General features: G+C 32.5%; 2 protein-coding genes and 1 pseudogene across 2 annotated transcripts; 2 read left to right on the forward strand and 1 right to left on the reverse strand.

Annotated features, from left to right (window-relative positions):
• The first annotated feature begins 5,442 nt into the window (after positions 1-5,442).
• LOC25488376 (reticulon-like protein B21) lies at positions 5,443-10,458 on the forward strand. The gene is made up of 9 exons (XM_013608588.2): positions 5,443-6,579; positions 6,670-6,735; positions 6,826-6,928; positions 7,155-7,229; positions 7,371-7,515; positions 7,612-7,681; positions 7,764-7,829; positions 9,764-9,886; positions 10,069-10,458. The coding sequence occupies exons 1-9, from the start codon at positions 5,661-5,663 to the stop codon at positions 10,230-10,232; spliced, it is 1,731 nt and encodes a 576-aa protein (XP_013464042.1). The 5' UTR covers positions 5,443-5,660; the 3' UTR covers positions 10,233-10,458.
• Positions 10,459-14,102: 3,644 nt separating this feature from the next.
• On the forward strand, positions 14,103-14,962 carry LOC112419401 (probable protein phosphatase 2C 27; annotated as a pseudogene).
• Positions 14,963-15,091: 129 nt separating this feature from the next.
• Positions 15,092-17,182, reverse strand: LOC25488377 (putative glycerol-3-phosphate transporter 5). The gene is made up of 2 exons (XM_013608590.3): positions 15,945-17,182; positions 15,092-15,807 (listed from the first exon to the last, which is right to left on the reverse strand). Exons 1-2 carry the CDS (start codon positions 16,897-16,899, stop codon positions 15,293-15,295), a joined length of 1,470 nt encoding a protein of 489 aa, XP_013464044.1. The 5' UTR covers positions 16,900-17,182; the 3' UTR covers positions 15,092-15,292.
• Between the last annotated feature and the right edge of the window lie 3,754 nt (positions 17,183-20,936).

Consider the following 20,936-nt stretch of genomic DNA (forward strand, 5'->3'; position numbering starts at 1 on the left):
TGTTTGTGACCAAAACCTCAAGGTGAAGAGCTTCAAGTTGTTGTTTTGGGGATTGAATCGAATGAGTATCTGAAGAACGTTAGAAACGATGTAATGGTTTTCTATCCGTCTGGTTGTAGTTCCTACTTACTGAGTTGGAACCATGCATGCAAAATCATCGAAAATACTCACCAATTTAAGAGTGTTTGAATTTTAAAGTAAGAGCTACTGCACTTAATAACTTTTGAAAAAAAATATGTTTGGAAGACCAACCGGGTCATGCCAACAGGCAACATGTGTCCCATGTTGAAAAAATTCCACAAAAAGTAAATATTTATTGAGAAAAAGATATTTTTAAAATTGTGATAAATAAATTATCACAATTTCTAATACATAATTTCTATGTGCCTTTATAATACATGTTAGCATTTTCCATTCAAATTTAACGGGATCAATTTGATTGACGTTACATATACTAGCATTCAGACGAATACCTTATATCCGTCTGTCCGTTTTTTCTATTGCGCTAGTAAGTACATAATTTTTTATTTTTCTTAAAGAAGTAAGTAAGTAAGTATAAATTACGAACAGTAGTTTTATGAAATTTTAATTTTGAATAAAATTATAGGTATAAATATTTTGTACTTTCATATAACACATATAATATAAAAGGTTAACTATATTTTTGGTCCTTATAAATATGTCAACTTTTCGTTTTAGTCCTTAAAAAATTTTCCATCTTCACTTTTGGTCTCTCCTTTAAAGTAAACTCAAATTTAGAGAATGAGTCTTGTTAACTTGTGACCTTAGGGCACATGTTAAGGTTTCTACAAAGAGTAAGTATTTATTGAGAAACATTAAATTTTAATCCTATGAGAAATAAATTGGTACAATTTACGATGCATAATTTCCATCTTTGGAATCTTAACATATGCCCTAAGGGCACAAGTTAACATTTATATTTTTTAATAAAATTTTGCAGAAAAATTCATAATACTAAAATAATCTCTAAAAAAAAATAGAATTTTCTAACAAAACATGAATTTAATATGAATTTTTATATTTTTTTACGGTTAAAAATTCATATTTAATTTGTGTTTAGTTAAAAAGTTCTAATTTTCTTTTAGAATATTTTATAAATTTTTGCACAATTTCATTAAAAAATACAAAAATTAAACTAAAAATGGGGACCAAAATTAGTGATTGAAAATTTTATAAGTACCAAAAGTTGAAGGAAAATTTTAGAGGAACTAAAAACGAAAAGTTGATACATTTATAGGGACCAAAAACATATTTAACTCAAAAGATAGTCTATATATATATATATATATTGAAATTTGGAAATAGAACAGTATGTTGATGATATCAATTTTAGTTGGAACTTCATTTGTCTTTGTTATCTGTACTAAGTTTTGGTGTGTATTTGTATTTTAATTTTGGATTGTTTGTATATTCATATTTAAGCACATTATGCTTGTGAAATATCTTATTTTAATTTAATATTTGCCTTTTTGAAAAAAGTGAAGGTCAAAATGTAACACCCCGTTTTCCCAATTTAATTTTTTTTGCATAAATCAGAGTAAAACAACTAAATAGGATACTACACTTCTTTCAAATATGAATATGGTAAAATTACTATTTATTTCAATCATCATATGTCATCAAATTAAATCTCATTGCAGCGGAAATCAACTAAGTTCAACATCATGTTGGCACAACGACCTCAATTTAAACAACTTAATTAAAATTCAGTTTAAACAAAACTTCAACATAAAATAATGATAAATACATAACACATGGAAAACAAGCAAATCCTCATCCCGTTACGTAGCAGAGCGACCCTAAGACGACGACACGTGAGAGAGTCATCTCACTTCAACAACTATTATTGATTTCCTGCAAGTTACGCAATTGTAAAGATAACATTTCCAAGCAGAAGGGGTGAGATTTCACATTCAATAATAATAAGCATATAATTCATCAAATGCATTTAACAACTTAAGCTTCATCCATTAATAACATTAACTCTTTATATAATACTTCATTAAATCATCGATCAACTTCTAGTCATCATTAATATCATATTCATCACCTCATATATATTCATCATATAACAACATAATCATCACATCATAACATCATCATGTAACAGCATAATCATCACATCATAAACATCATCATAATATAACATAAACATCAAATCATAAACATCATCATATAACATCATATACTTCACATCATAAACATCATCATATAACAACATAAACAACAACGATTAATAAATATTAATACTTCACGTAGTTCTTCATTAATAACTCATTGATAAATGACAACTTAACGACAACGACAATGCGACTTCAACAACTTAAACTCGACAAATGCAACTTCAACTTCTTAATCATGCATGTGGTACCAACCAGGGCATCAAGCCCCCAACTTTAAGAGCGAATAAGGCTCATAGGGCATCAAACCCCCAACTTATAGAGCAAAAAAGGCTCACAGGGCGTCAAGCCCCCAACTTTAAATGAATGATTGTACATTCCAGAGCATCAAGCCCTCAACTTTAAATGAATGATTATACATTCCAGAGCATCAAGCCATCAACTTAATATGAGTATGCATGGACTCAGCAACCAACAACTTAAACAACTTAGACAACTTCAACAACTTACAACTTTAACGACATTGACGACAACAGCGGCAACGACAACAACAACGAATTTGCATCATAATATCATAATTCATCAATTATGAACAACATCACGTAACATCATATTCATTAACATGTACATTCATGTAATAATTCATCAATCATGAACAACATCATATAACATCATTTTCATCAACATATACATTCATATAATAATTTTTCAATCATAGGTTAAATACTCCAACATATAACATAACAAAATATCACTCATCAAAATAAATCGACTAAATTATAAAAAGACATATAAACTCAATAAAATAAATAAATAATAAAATAGGGCGTTACACAAAAGATCTTCAAAATTTGTCTTTATTTTGGAGGGATATTTTTTTTTTTTTTTTAAGTTTTATGATTTGAACTAACAAACTAAATCTAACGAACAAAATCGAATACTTTGTGAACTTTAAACGAGCCGAACTCAAGCTAAATTAAAATTTGTATCAAATTTAAATTGAGTTTGAGTCAAACCAATTCTTATCAAGTAGAATCAAGCGCAGATGAGCTCGACTCAACTCATTTTTATCCCTACTTGGTCTTAATGATTTCTTTTTTATTATACAAAGAAATTTAGAGAAACATAGTACTCCCTCTGATCTCGAATATAAACAAAAGTTGTTCAAAATTTGTTACAAAATAATCGTATAAATATAATTTCTAGTTAATAACTAAGCTTAGCTAGCACTATATTATTATAGAGAAATGATATTTGTACAACAATTTTATGACAACTTTCTCTCATACTCACATTATGTTTTACTTTATCTCTTTATTGCTTTTATTTTTGTTCCAATACATACTTTTACTTTATAATTTTATGGTTGTCAAATAAGTTGTCAATCAAATGTTGTTCAAATAACACACCTCATTATTATACTGTTTCTTTTTAGACGTAAGTTATATATATAAACAAATACCATTTCTTTTTATTTATTATCTTTTTTGCAAAATTACACTCATCGTCCTTCAACTTAATTTCAAATAACAATTTCATCATTTATATTTTTTTCATGTCATTTTTGACTTTTTGATCCATTTACATATTGATTTTTAAGATTTAAATTTCTGGTTTTATTTTAATATGAACTCTTAATGTTTAAATCTACGGTCCTTCACTAATATTTTTATATGAACTTTAAATTCGAAACTTGAAAATTCATATAAAAACGGGCCAAAATGGAATTGGGGACTAGTTTCATACCTTCCTCTCCCTCTCGAATAAGCCGGCTCTAGTTTTCTCTCTAGGTTTTCTCTTCCGGTTTCTTCATTTAGGGGTGGTTTTGGGTCAATTATTGACCTGAAATCACCCCTCTTCATCTTTTTCCATCTATTTGAATCTATATAAGTGAGTGATTTTCACATAGATCTAGGTTTTTTATTTTTGATTTCATCATCTAAGTGTGGTGGTTTGTTGTTCGTCGTCTTGTGCGACGTTGTTTGCTTTCCCTTCTTCTTGCAGTGTTCAATTTATTCATATTAAAAGATCGATTATTCAATCAATGATTTGGACGTCAACGTTGCAGATTCAGAAGCCATGGATATTCCAGTCACTTTAATCTTATCATATATTTTGTAGGCATTAAGCCGTTATATGCTATTAACTTGGATGATGTGAGTTTGTTCCCAGATTCATCCTTTACGTTTTAGTGGTGTTGAATGATGTAATCTCTCGATTTGAATGAATGAATATCATTTTGTTTTTGTCAAAAAATAAAAAAGGGGCCAAAATGATGTGAAAAAAAAAAGAACGAAATTGTTACATGAAATTAAGTTAAGGGACAACCATTGTGATTTTTATTTATTTTTTTAAATAATAAATGATAGTAATTAGTTTGTACAAAAAAAAATGGTAGTAATTAGTTTTTAGATTAATACTTACTTATTTATGTTTGGGTTAAAGCTCATGATTTCAAAATCCTTGTATTTTAGCTCAAATCAATTGAGATATTCCCCAAAAAAAAATAAAAAAAAATTGAGATACTTAAATTTTTTATTTTTTATGAGTACCATGTTTGAAATAGTATTGATTTGTTACTACTTTGATCTCAAATATAAGATAAAAAAAAGTTAAATGCATCTAAATGTCCTTTAAGTTTTTCATTTTTTTTAAAGTGGTCATTTTAGTTTCAAAAGTCCCAAACAAGTCATTTTTGTTTTTGAATTGTTTCAAACAAGTCTTATTGTATATAACATAGTTGATAATTGCTTCCTTGAACTCATCTCTGGTACTAAATCTGGCTCCTAACACCCACTTAAAATTAGTCATCTTTTTAGGCATGACAAATGGTGGATAATGGTCTTTGTTGCTATCATCTGAATCATCACCATCATCCTTTAAAAGGACTTGTTTGAAACGATTCAAAAACTAAAAAAACTTGTTTGAGACTTTTGAAACTTAAAGAACCACTTTAAAAAAAACGAAAAATTTAAACGACCTTTAAATACATTTAACCTAAAAAAAATTAAATACAGTTGATGTACCGGTTAAATTTTTTAACTAGATAGAACAACTTGTTTGACTTTAGATTAATAGTTTCGAAAGTCAAATATGATTGCTCTCATATTTACATGTGATGTTATACCTCGGTGAGAGTGATAAGAGATTTTAGGGAATCAATGCTGAAAAGGGTTAGTTAAGTCCTTAACACCCTAATCATTCTACCCCACTAAATTTACCCTTCACTTTTCCTTTGTCACCATGTTCACCAAAAAAGTTAGTGAATGAGATAGAGAAAGAAAAAGAAAAAGGAAATTTGAATAATAAAAAAAGAAAAGGTAGTAGCAACCAACTACTACTCATCTTCTTCTCTTTCTATAATTTGCTTTAGAAAGGGATCCCAATGAACGTTGCACCCCACCAACCTCCATTGCTTCTACTTCAAGCCTCTTATCCATTAACCACTTATGATATGGCCCATTTGTCATTCTAGAGAGAGAGAGAAAAAAGTAAAGTAGTTAAATTGGTGAATGATCAATGGATAAAAGAAGAGGTGTGGTTGCTGCAGGGTCAGTGTGGGAGAGTAGAATGAAGAGTGATCAAGTTAAAGGTGGAATCAAAGTGTTCAAAGCAGAAAAAGAAGAACAAGAACAAGAAGGAGGAAATGTTGGTGGTTCTAGATTGAGAAGAACCTCAATTGGGTCTTCAAAGAGAAAAACTTGTAGCCCAATTCAGATTTCCAAAGGAAAAACAGAGGAACCATGCATTTCTGATGGAATCAAGAAGAGAAGCCCAATTCAATCAAGAAAGATAAGATCTGATATGCAGAAGGGTGGTGGTGAAGCTGCAGGGAAATTGAGGAAGATTAAATCAGATCAAATCAAGAAGAATGTTATTGATTCAATTGAATTGAGGAAGACGAAATCCGAGTTGGATCGAGTTCAAGAAAATGAGGTTGATGAATTGGATGATGGGTTTGAAAAGATTGAAGCTGAGAAAGATGAAAATGTTGAGGATTTTGATGTGTGTCAAGAGAAAGAGATATCAAGCAATGTTTGTGTGGTTCAAAATTCACCTGAATCGGTGGTTCGTGTTGGTGGTGATTCTGAATCAGATGGTGATGTTGTGGATGATGAGGAAATTGAGATTGAGATGGAGAATGAGAGTTTTGATGTGAAGGAAATTAGTAGTATTCCAGAATCCAAAGTTGTTATTGAGAATCAACAAGAAAATGATAAGGTTGATGTGAATGAACCAGAAAAGAAGATTGTTTTGAATGAATCAGAGAAGAAAGTGGTAACCAATGAAGCAGAACAGAAGAAAGTTGTGAATGCCAATATGAGATTTCACCACAAAAATGAAAGAAGACCAGTTTCTGTTCCTCTTGTAGTGAAGCAATCCCCTACAATTAGAAGGAATTCAAAAATTTACCAAAATTTCTCCAAACCCAATTCAGGTAAGAAATTTTCAGTTTCATTCAGTCAATTTTGAGTTTAATTCGTTGTCCTAACTTCAGAAAATGTGTGTGTTTTACTAATCTTTTAAGGTTCAATTCCAAAAGAAGAAGAACGCAGTAGCTTTCCACAAACCCAAAACAAGTTGCAGAGTCTAGGTGATTTTCATCTCAATTATGTGTTGACAAAATTTCATTCAATTCAATTTATATAGAAAATAATAATTATTTATGATTTCTCCTCAACAGTGGATTTAATAATGTGGAGAGATGTTTCAAGATCAGCATTTGTGTTTGGAATTGGAACATTCCTTATAGTCTCATCTTCTTATGCAAAGGATATCAATTTGAGGTTAGAAATTTTAAACTATATAGAATTTACTCCTCAATCCCAAAATGTAAGAAAAAATGGATTAACATAAGTTGTTGTATTTGATACAAATTTTGAAGCAAATATATGAAGTTTTGTTACCAATTTTTGCTTATATTTCGGAACAGAAGAAGCATTTATTTTACTATGATACGATATAACGTTTACTGTTTCGGAACTGATGTGTTTCTGCCCTTGCTTTTTGCAGTCTTATTTCTGCAATGTCATATGTAGGTCTTGTCTATCTTGCAGTTATCTTCCTCTATAGATCCTTAATTTGCAGGTAATGATAAGTAACTCATTCAATTTTTGTGACAGAGATACCGTTGAATGTGTTTATTTTATGTACCATTGTACCTAAAATATATTTAAGCACAAATAATATAGTGAGGCTAAATTTCAGTTATTTTTTTATGGGGTTCAGGGGAGTGATAGATGTAGAAGACTCAAATTATGTAGTAAGAGAACAAGATGCAATTTGGATGCTGAAATTGGTCCTACCTTATTTGAATGAATTCTTGTCAAAACTTAAAGCACTTTTCTCTGGAGATCCTGGCACCACAATGAAGGTAATTTAAGTGAAATATTTTCTTAATCATATTCAACACACTATTAGCACAGATAGAAGAACCCTCTAACTCGTGTGTTATGTGTACGAATTGCAGTTGGCAGTATTGCTCTTTGTTTTGGCAAGATGTGGAAGTTTCATAACTCTTTGGAAGATGGCTAAAATCGGTAAGTTTTAACAAAATGGGTCTTTCTTTACACTTTCGCTTGATGATTGATTACACTGACAGACAAATTGTTGTGCTTTCAGGCTTCTTCGGAGTATTTATTGTACCAAAGATCTGCTCTTCGTATTCAGCACAATTAACTGCATATGGTAAATTTCCTGATTTTGATGAGTATAGGTCGATAGTGTAGAGTAGATTAGACGGTGCGGTGCTTTCATGGGCCCACATTACGCGATCGTGCATGCATTGAATACTCTTTTATACGGATCAAGATACCCTTCTGTCGGCATACACTAAATTTAGTTAAACAACATTAAATTTTTTTCTGAATTTTTATAGAGTCAAAATCAACATATTTTGTACTATACTTTTTTCGATTTAAGTTTTAAACTCACAGATACATTAAATTAAATTTTTATATTGCAATTAACTCATTCTCTTATCACTTTTTTTTCGAAAAGCATTCTCTTATCACTTGTAAGGTAATGACAATTTTTTATAATAAATTCATTTTACATATTATGTTGTTGGGTCCCGTTAATCGGTGTTCTCGGGACACTGGTTAAGGAATTCAAAAAAGAAAAATTTGAATTAAAAATAACGATCTTTTTGATTTTTGATAAATTGATTACATAATTTCCAATACAAAAGCTGTTATGGTTGCTTTCTTAACCCGTGTCCGGGGCATCGATTAACATTTTTCTATGTTTATTTTATGCCAGTTTTGGATTTTTTTTTCCAATACGACAAATATATAAGATAGGCAGAGAATCAATTATTTATACACGTGATGTTTATTTTATTTTAACCTTCTATTCTATGGTGACTCCGATGCCTAGTAATAATGTAGATTTTTTTTTGAAGGGAGTAATAACGTAGATCTGACGGGTCTATAAACAAATATAAATTACTAGTAGTATTATATATATATATATATATATATATATATATATATATATATATATATATATATATATATATAAAAATTATAAAAAAATAGTTTTTATGAAATTTTGTTTTGATTAAAATTATAAACATATAGATTTTTTACTTTCATATTATAATAAACTATACTTATATTTTTTAATGACACAAAAAATATATCAAATATATAATAAATTGTTATCTTTTTAAATGACATCAACAATATATTATTTTTATAATTAAATTTGTTTAAAAGTATAATTGAAAGTAAATAAAACATTCTACAACTATGTATTCTTTACATATAATAATAATATATAATATAAAATGTTATTTTTTATATAAATATTATTATTATTATTATATGGTCCAATTATACCTCATCCAACGACAAAATCAAACTAGCTCTAAGTTGAGATCTTTTCTTTTTTGTTGTCTTTATAAAACATACTTAATAAACACATCACATGGATTAGCATCTTTGGTTTTCTTTATGGCGCAATCATATCTTTCTTTTTTGTTCTGACAGTTTTGAGCCAATTACTTGCATCGGGTCTCTTTTATTTTCGTGACAAATGTCTCTTTTTACTGTAAACTAGGGAACACAATTGTTGGATCATAACAATCGTAACATAATGGTCCTCCACCACATGCTTGTGGTCCCAATCCCAAAGTCAACAATACTCTATTTCTTTTATGTGTTTACTATATTACTATGCCTCTTTTATGGGTTTCTTTTAGGTTTAATAGGAGATTTAGCTTCATAATTTTCTTAAAGTTGCGATTTTAGCCCCCTAAGAAAAAACTAGAAAACCGTTTCCTAATTTTGCATCTGTGACCGTTTTGTCCCCGAAAGTCAATTTTGACTCGGTCAATGCTGACGTGGCATCCTAAGTGAGGTGCTATGTGTTATTTTTTATATTTTTTAATCAAATATTAGCCTTGGGGCCAAAACTACTACAGTTGCAAAACTTATGAAATGACGGTTTTATAATTTTTGTTTTTAGGAGGCGAAAACTGCTATTAAACCTTTTCTTATGTGTTTACTATTTACTATGCCTCTTTTATATGTTTACTATGCGTCTTTTGTCTGTACTAATTTCATTGTTCTGAAATCTAATCTAATACATATAACTTGTAACTTGTTGATATGATAAAGCAAATTTTTGGGTTCGTCGATTTCGGGATGCATGGGATTCATGCACTCACAAAAAAGCTGTGGCTCTAGGCATATTTGGTCTAGTATGGAATTTGTCATCTGTTGTTGCTCGCATTTGGGCAGGTAAATAAATACTAGCTGCTATGACTTCAAATTATTTTATTTAATTTGCAATATGTATGTACTAGTTAAACTAATGTGTGATTGTCTTCGTAAACTTAACTCAGTTGAAAGGTTTAGGGTTCAAACCCGACCACCAAAGAAGAAAAAAAACTAATGTGTGGTTGTGTTGTGTTAAATTGCAGTGTTTGTACTATTTGTGGCATTCAGATACTATCAACAACACTATATGGTGAGGGATGAATGGGTAGAAGATGAAACAGGATGTGATGAAGCATGGGAAGAAGAACCAGTTAGACAGAAACAACGCAACTTCGTTGCTACCAACAAAATCAAGAAAGGATTCTAAAGGGATACATGGAATTACTCTTTTCTTTCAAAGTTTCATATCAAAGTGTTCTTTTCGATATATTAAATATATGCATAGCTATAGTTCTCAGGTTGTAAATCTTTGTTTAGTTAATAATAAATCCATTAGGGTTCAATAGCAAAAGGGAATAATAGCTTGGACGTTTTTGATATGTAATTAACATTGAGTTATAGATAGTATATTCATTTGCTTTCATTTTGGATAATGCTCGAATTTGGTTCACATATATCATTAGAAGAAAGAATGGTATAATTTCCACGAACTTAGCTCAGCTGATAGGGATATTGCATATAATTATATGCAGGAGCCGGGGTTCGAATCCCGGACACTCCACTTTTCCACAATTTAATTGTGTGAGCTCTAAACCATTAGGCTACTTGACCAAAAAAAAAAAAAAATGGTATAAAGTCAAAACGTTTTGTTCCATCTAGAATCTCAAAGTGAGACTAGGTTGCACAAAAATTCTTTAACTTCATTAAATTCAAAGTAAAAAAACGTTTTAGAATATTTAAAAAAAGTTTGTTGAGCGTCTCATTGCTAAGTCATAATAAATCCGATCACTTGCATCAGATTAACTTCCTGATTATAATTGTTATAGTGAATAACTAAAGAAAATGAGTATTATTAGCAAGTATTTAAGAACATTATTTAACGATTTCAAATTAAGAAATTATTTATTAAAAAAGTCAAATATTTCAATTTCAATGAATTGATTTCATAAATTGAGAAATGCTTGAATGTACACTTGCTTTGTTGTGGGACATGCACGACCATGTATTCCACTGAACACTATTCAGATTTTTTTAATTTGTTTTAATTAAAATTTAATTTAAAAAAGGAAGTGATGCCACATCACCTATCGTGCTTGTCGTGCATGTGGATTTGTTGTGTGATTTAGCAATGCTCTTTCATAAATTTCTATAAAAAGATGAGGACTCAATCATTATTCATTCGTCGGAACCAAAGTCAAAATTTTGATTGATCCAGAAGTCAAAAGCGTCTTTTGCATTTTCATTTAAGAAAGAGTTGTGGTATATTGACGTCACTTTTGTGACAAATTTTCCAACAACCTAAAAATACTAGTTGTCAAAATACCACTATGATATATTGACATAATGTTTCAAAACTTTTTTTCTTTTTCTTTTGAGAAATGATATTTGTATAACCATTTTGGTACAATTTTTGTACAACTTTCTCTCTCATATTCACATTATGTTTTTATTCTCTCTCTACCTTTTTATCTCTCTATTGTTTTTGACCAATTAGAAGAGAGAACAACAAAGTTGTCTCAAAGATTGTACTAAAATGGTTGTCAAAATATCACCGCTCTTTTCTTTTACAAAAAATTTCTATATATAGAGTTGTCAAAATAGATGTTGCAATGTTTAAGTATCATTACTCTTTAAAAAAAATGTTTGGTGTACATCTATATGAAATAGTGACGTGATATAGAAGTCATATGCTAGGTAGAAAGAGATAGAGATATAATAAGATGTTGAATGGTTATAAACATGAGTTGTTCAAATATCATTATTGTTTCATTTATTGGTGATAGATAGTTTTGTTGGGGTTTGTTTGGACTGAGGTGGAGTAAAAGTAATGCTTTGCACAAAATGTGTGTTAAATGTGATTTTGTCAGCTAAACGTCTATTCTTGGAGTAGTATCATCCTTACATTTGGAGATTTCTTTCATTCAAGGATCTTTTTGAACTCTTACTCATACAATGACAATTTACTTGGTTTTGACCGAATGGTTTAACCATGATTTGTTGTGATTGAATTCTTGTGTCAAAATTGTGGAACTTTTTGGTTCTAAGATTAGCCTTTTTGATTGGTTAAAAATTTTCACGTTAATAATATGTATATTTATTAGAATATGGAAACATCCTTGGTATTCTCTTTCATACAACACCTCTTTTTATAAGATCCTTTTGCAAAAATTTAAATGGGATCAAGTTCCTCCTCTTTCAAAACGGATTAAGTTACTCCACTTGGATCAAGGTGTATTCATTAATTTTTCACAAAAATACCCCTAATTAATTGTATAGAATTAAAGATTAACTAATTATCTCTCTTAATAATTGAAGGATAATCTTGAAAAGAGAATGTATATTGTTGACAAATTTAATGCAATTTTTTTTTTTCTCTTAATTCTTATGCTTTTATCAAAAAGATCTTATTTATAGAGACGGATGTAGTAATTTTTACCGACATAAGGGATCCATAAAGCTTGTATCGAATGTTAGTCTTCATCGTCGTGCTTTGGTTGGATGAGCTATATTTTGAATGGAAAAAAAAAGCTCAAGTGAAGTTGTCTATAAAAAAGTGAAATCAATAGATATTTGAAGTATTGTTTAAACATACAATTAGGAGACACATCGTAAGTTGGTCGAAGCATAAAAATATGGGTCTAATTTTATTGTCCCTATAATAGTTTAAACACAACATTAACAATCATGTAACTTAGAGATCAAGAGACATCCATATTTAATAAATAAATCTACTCTCACCCGTTATATATTCAAGTATTAAATCCCTTCATACATTAATTGATGGTTCTTAACTAAATATACATTATTTTTATTTTTTTTTAAATATAACAAACTTTGAAAAAATTAAGAATTTGAAGAAATCATTTTTAAATTTAGTTAAGAATTATATGAAAAACACGTAAGGAATTGTACTAAGTTTTTTCTTTCAATATTATAATAATTCTATAGCTATTCTGTTTTGTTATAGCGTTCAATATTGAGAATGTCTACCTGTTAGAAATTTGATGTTGCATAATCACTTTAGAGTGAGACTTTATTTATTATTTTGACAATAATTTTGGAGTGAGACTTAAGTGTAAGAGGATACAAATATTATGGTCATTTCTGTTGGTATGCAACCTTCAATCATGGATTCAAATGTAAAAGGGAAATGGTTCAATGTGAAAGTTTTTGATGGACATGAAGAAAGCGTGTATGTGATCATCTGCCAAAAGAGTAATTGTTTATGTTGCCAACTTTCCTTCGGAGCTTGAGAAGATTGTCAAACGGATATTTTTAAAGACTGGTGTGACATTTTTGTAGAGCTGTCAAAATGGGCCGGGCCGTAAGGGCCGGCCCGAAAGCCCGAATAAAATGTAGGGCTTGGGCCGAATAATTGGAGCCCGAAATTGAAGAGGGCTTTTTAGCCCGGCCCGTAAAAGCCCTTGGCCCGTTAGGGCTAGCCCGCAAAAAATACAACTGTTTTTTTTTTTTTTTTTGGTCTGTGTGTGTGAGAGACTGATACGGGCCCGGGCTGGCCCGTTAGCCCGGCATATTTATGTATGTTCCGTACTTAAAAGAATGGAAAAGGGAAGAAAAAAATACGGGCCAGGGCCGGCCCGTTAGCCCGGGAGCCCGTATAGGGCCGGGCTCGGGCTCATTATTTGCAGCCCATATTCAAACCGGGCTTTTTAGCCCGGCCCTTAAAAGCCCTTGGCCCGGCCGGGCCGCCCGTTTTGACAGCTCTACATTTTTGAAAACATCGTCTCAAGAATCCTGTCTCTTCTGACGAGTAATATTTTGGAAGAGATTAAGAATCCTGTCTCTTCTGTTACATCACTGGCTGCAATTGTATATGGAAGGTGAGTACTGCTGTACTAGTAGTAGATATTCCTATGATGCCATAATATATAGGACTGTTAATGGCTCACTTTAGGAACTAATCTGAATTGAAGCATTACAACAGTTAGGTAAAACCAAACCGAACCAAACCAAATCGGATAAAAGGTTTGGTGCACCGGTTATGTAGACGTATTGATAAAATAAAACATGAATGAGCCTAGGCCTTGTAGGAGATTCGTTTTACCAACTCAAATTTTCATAATTCTGCATTTTTCCTCTCTTTTTCTCATTTGCTAATGTAGCATTTCCCTCCTCATTCTTTTGTTCAGAGGTCTTCACTTGTAGCCAATACCGGAGACTTTAGAGCTATTTTGTTCTGTCATGGAAGAGCTATAGAAATGTCCAACAATCATAAACCAAACTGTGAAAGAAAGGATGTGGATTGAGTCGTTAGGCAGATACATCGACGAAGACTACCTAAATGGCCAGTAGGTGTCACTCGTGCTCTAGTTGACTAGAACCTTGAAAGACTAAAGGAAAAAAGTGAAAAAGGTGGACGACTGAGTGCTGAACCGGAGCTATGACACTGATGAAAGACGAATTCTCGATAATTGCTAGTGATAGAATATCGGACGTTTTTAGTAGTCAATGTTGTAGATTTTGTGCGAAGGAGGTTTGAAGAACAGAATGACGAGCCATTATGCTGCAAGGAAATGGTGCATGAAGCACTCATCAGAGGATCAACATACAACTTGACAGTTGTGACGGTGTTTGATGAGTTTTAACTCAGAACCACCACCACCTGTTGTAGAGACAACATGGGTAAGGAGATGCATATCTGTGGAGAGACTTCGGAATCTTAAATGCCGACAAGAGGAATAGAATGACTTTTATTACAAAAAAGGCGATATAACTGATTTTTTAGACCACAGTTATGCACACATATATCCATCACAGAAAGAACTAAGTGATGGTTGGCATAGTTCCAACATGCTTTTGCTTGTTCTGACTGAAAACTACATCCAGAAACCAATTATCAAGCTCAACATTGTGATAAAACTCTACGAACAAGAGAAGGCATAACAAAAAACTTAAATTACACAAATCAGTTCCAAGTATATGATGAAAACAGGTGATGTGCTGCCATAATAGACACCAACCCATAAATCACCAAATGTGAAAATTATAGTAACAATAGTGAAGTATTCATGAAAGACAACAACAAAAAAACAGCATGAACAGTAGTGTTGAATTATCTCACCGTAGACATTTTTATCAAGAGTAAGCGAATAAAGAATGAGTACATGATACAAAATTACAAACATTAATGAAGCATTCCAAAAATTTCTTCATCAATAACTAATAGCTATATACTTTACAAAAAATGTATAACATCAATGAAGAGCCTAGACTATAATCAAATCTGTGTTTCTAAAATATTCAAAATCACTTTCCTGAAAGCTTCTCTCTTATCTCAGTCCTTGCAACTTGAATCAAGAATAAACCAGCAAAGAAAATAGACGAAACGAGCATTAAAAATACACTGTTCCATCCCCTAGTTGAAACATAACCTGCTAAAAGTGGTCCAAGAGCAGCTCCAACAGAACCAGTACCATCAATGATTGCAGTAACAGTAGCCAGTGCCCGAGAATTCCCACCACTAAAGCCCTGGGTACCGAGATCGGCAGCCACAGCAGTTGTAATTAGCGAGTACGGACCATTCACCAAAAATCCAGAAAGAAACATCAAGGTGATGTTAGTAAACATAGAGATGCTCCCGAAAGCACGATACAAAAGCAGAGCTGGAATCGATAGAAACAAGAACAGGATTGAAGTCACAGCGCGAGCTTCAATCATATCAGAAATGAAACCGGCGGTGATTCCGCCTAGGACTCCTCCAATATCAAATATTGTTGAAAGTAACCCAGCAGTTTTGTGAGATAGATTCACACCAGCAACCGCTGCAACCAACACAAAATAACGAATTCAATAAAAAATATCATAATTCATGAAAATTATGTAAACTAAATAAGATATGGCTTAAATAATGCAATAAATCTATTAGATATGATATATTTTTGCATCAAAGAACAATTACCTGTGTGCCTTATGTAGAAGGGTAACCAATACAAGAAAGTGTAAGCAACAAATTTTGAGAAAAAGAGACAAAAAGCAAACGGAGCTACTCCAGGTATTTTCCACGCCTCCAAAAATCCAATAGCAGACGAGGAATTTGAAATCGAACTATCAGGATCAATGAGCTTTGCTTCCTCTGATTCGACTTTCTGCAGATCCTCTGCACTGTCCGTTTCAACACTCATTTCAATTTCAATTCCAGGACTCGCAAACCCTATATCCACCGGATTCGCAACAAGAAACAGAAACACCAAAACCCCAACGAAAATGATCAAAACTCCAGGCACCACAAACGACCAACCCCATCCAAATTCCAAAACTCCCGAAGCAATAACTGAACCAATGATATTCCCAACCGAGGTATGCGAATTCCATATCCCCATGATCAATCCCCTCTTTGATTCCCCAAGCCAATTCCCAACAACTGCAACAACACAAGGCCACCCAATTGACTGAAACACTCCACAAACAATCTGAACACCGACAAAAAACCCTAACACATGAACATCAAACCAGTATCCTAACCCAAAAAGTATAGTACAAAAACCACTACCAATCATCCCAAACACAAGGAACAACCTCAAATCAATCCTATCACCAACATGACCAGCCAAATACATGCCAATGGAGTAAGAAGTAAGAAATGCGAGATCAACCTCGCCAAGCCGGTGAGTTCCTCGAGTTCCATTAAAAGGCGGCCAACCCGAATCAAGGGTTGAATTGGTTGGAACTGTGGGTCCCAGAACACTTTTAACAATACTAGGAGGCTTCCTAGATGCATGAAAGGAAGCATATGCAAGAAATGTGATAATAAGAACACATATTTTGTGGAAGAGTAGGGTTTTGTGAGGAGGTTTCAGGTTTGGAAAGAGATTCAGAGCTGGAGCTAGGCTCAAACTCTTGGAATTTGATTCCATTCTTACTCATCAGATTCAAGTCTACCCGTTGAATCTAACCTAAATTAATATTAGAATCTATGATCTAAAATTGGATCCAAAATTGAAGATGAAAATGACTTACAAGATTGTTGGCACCAAATCTTAAACGGTGATGGAAACTCGTGAGAGCAAGAGAGGATTGCAAGTAAAAAAAATTCGTTTGCGTGGAAAACCGGGTTGTGTTCAGATCGGACTCTTCAAAAATTTGAAAACGTCGTTTCTTGTTCTCTAAACAGGGCGAACGTCCAATTCTAGCCCCCATTCTTTGTTTAAGAGTTTAATGGACCAGTAATATAGTAAAGTCGTTAAAGTACCGTTAATTTTTATTATTTTTTTTACACAAAAGAGGACAATTAATGATACTCTAACGATTTTATTTTATTACTAGTCTATTAAATTTTTAAACAAAGAATGAGGGCTAAAATCGGACGTTCGCCCTGTTTAGAGAACAACGAACGACGTTTTCAAATTTTTCCAAAGAACATAGATCAGGACGTAGAGGACCAGAGGACGTAGATAAAATTAGCAAAATCTGGACGTAGAAATCAAATTTAGAATTAAATATGATTTTCATTTTTTATCCATATTTTCAAGGGTTAAATATGTTTTTGGTCCCTATAAAATTGGGACCTTTCAAGTCTAGTCCTTACTTAATTTTAATAGCTATTTTAGTCCCTAAAAAAAATTTATGCACTCAGTATTAGTCTCTCTTCAATTCAAATTTGTTTAATTTATTGTAATCTCTTAAGTTTTTGAACAATATTTTACAGACGTGTTAAGAACATTACTAAAAGTTCCTCTGCAAAAAATTGTCGCTAAATTTGATTTTTACGTTCAGATTTTGTTAATTTTAGCTTTAACTTTTGCCGTTTTAAAAGATTCATATTTATTTCGTTTCATGCTAAAAAAAAATTAAATTTTAGTAAGTGAACCTTTCATAGTGTTCTAAACTTGTCTCAAAAAATCGTTCAAAAATTTAAGAGTTTAAGGATAATTAAACAAACTTTGTTGTAACAGGGACTGAAATTAGAAGTAATTCTTGTTTGTAAGGACTAAAAAACCTTAAAAATTAAGTAAGAATTAAACTTAAAAATTTCAAATTTTAAGGGACCAAAAACATATTTAACCTTATTTTCAATACCAAATGCATAAATTACATATTTTGCACCCAAAAAAAATAAAATTACATACATATTAACAAACCGAAACTTAATGATAACAACTAAACTAATTTTTTTTTTCCAACTGTCAATGGTCAAAAATAACGAAAGATCGACAATTTTTAATTGCATCAATCTTTGGAAAAAATAGTTCCTGATGTTCCCCGTTTCAACTATATATCTTTGAAATGATCAATTAACCGCATGTTGACAAGTCTTTTGTAAGGCTGAAAGAATGTTGAATTTGGTGATAACCACAGTAAGCTCCTTACTCAAAATACAGTTCCAACAAAATGAGTCACTTTGAGACTCTTGTGGCACCTACTTCCGATCATTACCATATACTTGTTAATGTTGCACCTATACCTCGGCCTCATGTTCATCAACGACTTTTTCGTTACGAAAATGCGTGGCAACTTGAACCGGGGTTTAAGGAGCTAGTTACTAACTCTTGGCAGGACCATTCGACTAGCACTCTTGCGCCAAAATTATCTTCATGTGCGGAAGATATGTGGGAGTGGAAGAGGAACAATTGTCACAAATTAAACAAAGATATCGAAGATTGTCGTAAACAAATGCAAGACAAACGACTGTATGCTTCTGGGGAGGACCAAAACCGCATGCTTGACCTTAGGAAATGCATGCAAAGCTTAATGTCCCAAGACGATGCCTATTGGCGTCAACGTGCTAAAGCTCACTGGTATAAGGATGGCGACAGAAATACAAAGTTTTTTCATGCCTCGACAACAGCCCGGAAAAAGGTAAACTGTATAACCTCCCTTCATGATGATGCAGGTAATACAGTTACAAGTGAACAAGGTTTGCAGGAAGTAGCGCGGAATTATTTTGTGAATATTTTTCAGCAACATAATAGTGATTTTTCTTCTGTCATAGATGTTATTAATCCGTTTGTCTCTGTTAATGATAATGATATACTCACGATACCATTTACTAAGGCCGAGTTTCGAGCTGCTATTTTCTTCTATTTGCTAGCACTTTTGGAATTTATGTAGTGATGACATCTTCAAGGAATGTTGTGGTTGGTTAGATAGAGGACAATTTCCACCTGATTTAAATATTACTAACATTGCACTTATTCCTAAAGGTTCTACGCAGGTTAGCATGAAAGATTGGCAGCCAATAGCATTATGCAATGTGTTATATAAAATTATATCCAAAGTGTTAGCAAACAGGTTGAAGAACGTATTGCCTCAGTGCATCTCTGATAACCCGTCCGCGTTTGTTCCCGGTCGCTCCATTCTAGATAATGCTATGGTAGCAATTGAAGTCCTACATTTCATGAAAGCCAAGACACACGGGGAAGATAGGTATGTTGCTCTCAAACTTGACATTAGCAAAGCCTATGTTCGTATGGACTGGAATTATTTAATGGTTGTCCTAAATAAAATGGGTTTTCATCATCGTTGGATTCATTGGATACGTATGTGTGTAGAGTCTGTCGATTATTCAGTGCTTGTTAATGGTGAGCAGGTTGGCCCTATTATTCCAGGGCGTGGTCTCCGACAAGGGGATCCTCTTTCCCCCAATTTGTTTATTATATGTGCAGAGGGTTTATCAGCGCTCATCAGCGATGCCGAGCGAAGAGGTGTTCTTACGGGAACCAAGGTTTGTCGCTGTAACGCCCACTTTCGTTTAATCGTTATTTAATCGAGTTTAGGCCATTATATTATAATTATATAATATATGCATGATTTTGATATGTTTTGATGATTTGTGGTGATTTTGATGATTTGATTGATGACGTGATAAGTTATGAGTTTTGGAGGATTTGATAAGATTAGAGAATTTATTTTATTGTTAAATAAAATAAAGATTTGAAAAATATTTAGTTGAGGGCTGTTTTGATATTTTAGATAGTTTTGGGGGAGAAAGTGAAATAAGATAAGTTATTAAGGGAGATATAAAAGAATAGACCTAGGTTTAGAAAAAAACACTTTGTACGTGAAAACTTTTGGAAAAGGGAGAAAAAGCTTAGAGAGGAGCAAGAGACCAAGAGGGCTGCGATTTTCTTCATAACCAGGTAAGGGTGGGACTAATAACTCAGTAACATTAGTGAATGTAATTCTGATGATTAGTTAGCAAGAATTAGGATTAGATGGAGAAAACGAAAACTAGGTCAAATCCCTAAAATTTGAGAATAAACGGTGGAAATTGGTTAGATTGATGTAGAAAGTATTCCTGGACCTTAGATAATGTTTAGGACAAACTTTGGAATCAATATCAGACTTAGAACCATGCTAATCGATGAATTGTTGTGATTTTAGGAAGCCTGGCCGTAGCGACGTTCATCGCTCGCCACAGCGAGCTATGATCCTCGCCTCGCGAGCCTTTTCCCTTCGCCTCGCGAGTTGTTTGGTGCAACTCACCATGACGAGCAACCCTTCCTCGCCTCGCGAGCTTAGGCAGAGTGCATGTCATATTTTGTAGTTTCGACTTTTTAGTTGGACCTTGAGTGCCTTTAAGTGCCTAAACATACCTAGAGATGATTAGGAATGATTTTAGGACAGGATTGAACCTAAAACAACATTAGTTGGGAATTTGAGTGGTACTCGCCATGGCGAGTGAGAACTCTCGCCTCGCGAGCAAGTCCAGAATGTAGCTGTTTGAGTGGTTGTGCGATCTGTGTCGCACCTTTTGATCAGGAGTGAACCCCTAATTGGTAATGAAACCTTATGATAACGTTTAATGCAGTCTGTAAAGCTATTAAGATATGTTGATATTAATTGAGCATGATTAATGTATTATGCAATATGCAATATGTGAGATATAATTGAAGTGATTATGATTCTATTGAATTGCTATTGATATATTGATATCTCCCTGCTGTTATGTGAC

Source organism: Medicago truncatula, chromosome 2 (assembly GCF_003473485.1).
Source record: "Medicago truncatula cultivar Jemalong A17 chromosome 2, MtrunA17r5.0-ANR, whole genome shotgun sequence".
NCBI classification, from domain to species: Eukaryota; Viridiplantae; Streptophyta; class Magnoliopsida; order Fabales; family Fabaceae; genus Medicago; species Medicago truncatula.

Coding starts and splice junctions, on each gene's coding strand:
- LOC25488376 (XM_013608588.2), top strand. CDS start 5,661: ATGGATAAAAGAAGAGGTGTGGTTGCTGCAGGGTCAGTGTGGGAGAGT. Junction 6,736..6,825: donor AAACAAGTTGCAGAGTCTAG/GTGATTTTCATC, acceptor TCTCCTCAACAG/TGGATTTAATAATGTGGAGA. Junction 7,230..7,370: donor TATAGATCCTTAATTTGCAG/GTAATGATAAGT, acceptor TATGGGGTTCAG/GGGAGTGATAGATGTAGAAG.
- LOC25488377 (XM_013608590.3), bottom strand. CDS start 16,899: ATGGAATCAAATTCCAAGAGTTTGAGCCTAGCTCCAGCTCTGAATCTC. Junction 15,808..15,944: donor CTTCTACATAAGGCACACAG/GTAATTGTTCTT, acceptor TGTTGGTTGCAG/CGGTTGCTGGTGTGAATCTA.